We start from the raw sequence: 2,500 nt of genomic DNA on the forward strand, positions 1-2,500 counted from the left end.
CGATGGACAGTCCCGTGAGCCACTGGCTGCGGACGAGGTTTATTCCGCGGCGCAGCGCGTCTCAGGTGTACGTGGAGATCCGCTTCACCATGATGGAATGTTCTGCCATGCCGTCCAGCTACCGCACCTGCAAAGAGACCTTTAACCTTTACTACTACCAGAGCGACGAGGACACGGCCACGAGCACACACCCCGCCTGGATGGAGAACCCCTACAGCAAGGTACACACACACTCACACACTCACAAGGCTTGTCAAAAGTACCAGTACTTCAGTACCAAGTCGGTACTGAAATTTTAAAAATGTGACGATACAAGCATTTCCCACTAGCAGTTTGAGTGGATTCTGACTAACTTCAAGGGTTAGTTCACCCAAAAATGAAATTTCTGTCATTTATTACTCGCCCTCATGTCGTTCCACACCCGTAAGACCTTCGTTCATCTTCAGAACACAAATTAAGATATTTTTGATGAAATCCGATGGCTCAGTGAGGCCTGCATAGCCAGCAATGACATTTCCTCTCTCAAGATCCATTAATGTACTAAAAACATATTTAAATCAGTTCATGTGAGTACAGTGGTTCAATATTAATCATGATTCGACACAAAAGATTCATAACGCTCCGAAGCTTCCTGAAGCAGTGTTTTGAAATCGGCCATCACTAAATAAGTTCGTTATTTTGTTTTTTTGGCGCACCAAAAATATTCTCGTGGCTTTATAATATTAATATTGAACCACTGTACTCACATGAACTGATTTAAATATGTTTTTAGTACATTAATGGATCTTGAGAGAGGAAATGTCATTGCTGGCTATGCAGATTTCATCAAAAATATCTTAATTTGTGTTCTGAAGATGAATGAAGGTCTTTACGGGTGTGGAACGGTATGAGGGAGAGTAATTAATGACATTATTTTCGTTTTTCGGTGAACTAACCCTGTAAACACCTCTGATTGGCCATTGAATTCACGCCCTCAACAGATACGTCTGTGATTGGCTACAGTGATCAACACTTCAAAACCAACACGGGAGCGTTTGACAGCAGACGTCTATCAGTGGATCCATCTATTTACAACATGTTTTTGAAGTGTTGATCACTGTAGCCAATCACAGACGTATCTGTTGAGGGCGTGAACTCAATGGCCAATCAGAGGTGTTTCAGTTAGTCAGAATCCGATCAAAGAAAATTTTTAAAGACAAAATTAAAAAAAATACACATCTAACAAAAATATGTTCTAAGAACACTTTGCTAACATTTCTATGAAAACGTGTTTTAAGTGTTTTAAAAACGTTTTTTCTTGGTTATATGAGCGTTAAGGGAACATTCAGTTCAAACATTATGGGAACGTTACTTTTGAATGTTCTAAAGTAGTAACGTTTAAAAAATGCTAAACAAACGTTTCAGGAAAAACACTCCAAATAACATTTAGAGAACATTATTAAAGACCAGATAACTTCACAACTTTGAGAGAACCTTGCCAGAACGTTCCCTGTTAGCTGGGATGAACCAGATTCTTTACTAACGATACTTTTATTTACAATTAAATTTTTACTGACTTTAACGTAGTTAATGAATGTGGTTGACGACAGTTTCGGTCACTCTTTCAGTCTCCTCACAGTTTTGGCTCGTAATGCATTCAATAATGACATGTTTCAAATTTACACAAACTCTTTTCACACAAACATCATCAAAACTCTATCAACTTACAGGCCAGTTTACATACTTTAACATTATACAAAACTAAATAATAAACTAAACTGCTACATTTCTACAGTAATATTGAAGTGCATGAGAATGCGTAATGTAAAATGTTTAAAAACACTGTGCTGCAGGTGGACACCGTGGCGGCCGACTTCCTGTTGCGGCGCGGCGGAGAGAGGAAGTCCAACGTGAAGACGGTGCGCGTGGGTCCGCTGTCGAAGAGAGGCTTCTATCTGGCCTTCCAGACTCAGGGCGCGTGTATGGCGCTGCTGTCCGTCAGGGTGTTCTTCAAGAAGTGTCCCGCCGTCACACGGGCCTTCTCCTCCTTCCCCGAGACGCTCCCTCATTCGCTGGTGCAGCAGGCGGAGGGCGTGTGCGTGGAGAACTCCGCCCCCGTGGGCCAGAACGTGGCTCCGCCCACCATGTTCTGCGGGGAGGACGGCCAGTGGGTGGGGCCTCCGTCATCAACGTGCGCGTGTAAACCGGGATACGAGCCTGTGGACTCGGATCGCTGCAGGGGTGAGTGATGTAACGGCTACAGGAAATGACATCAGACATTCAGTCGGAGCTTGCGCTGTTTTAGGTGTTAATTGTGCGTCACATTTCTCGCCCTCGTCTCTGTTCCTCTCAGTCTCTCTCTCTCTGTGAGCTCGATGTAAAGCAGCTGTGTTTATACTGAACGCTGTGTGAGAGAGAGTTGATGTTTCTAATAGAGCTTGATGAAGTGCTCTTTTAATGAGTAGGAATTGGTCTGTTGGGTGTGGCTGAGGATTATGGGTAATGTGATCTGTCTCTCTCT

General features: G+C 43.3%; 1 protein-coding gene across 1 annotated transcript in view; it reads left to right on the forward strand.

Annotated features, from left to right (window-relative positions):
* Nucleotides 1-2,500, forward strand: part of ephb4b (eph receptor B4b) — a 22,289-nt gene that overhangs the window by 5,772 nt on the left and 14,017 nt on the right. The window contains exons 3-4 of the mRNA XM_048177834.1: nt 1-221; nt 1,833-2,220. The exon at nt 1-221 is cut by the window's left edge and continues 67 nt beyond it. Of these exons, the coding sequence (XP_048033791.1) occupies nt 1-221; nt 1,833-2,220 (609 nt within the window). The remainder of the gene's footprint in view (nt 222-1,832; nt 2,221-2,500) is intronic.

The sequence above is a fragment of the Megalobrama amblycephala genome, linkage group LG24 (assembly GCF_018812025.1).
Source record: "Megalobrama amblycephala isolate DHTTF-2021 linkage group LG24, ASM1881202v1, whole genome shotgun sequence".
NCBI classification, from domain to species: domain Eukaryota; kingdom Metazoa; phylum Chordata; class Actinopteri; order Cypriniformes; family Xenocyprididae; genus Megalobrama; species Megalobrama amblycephala.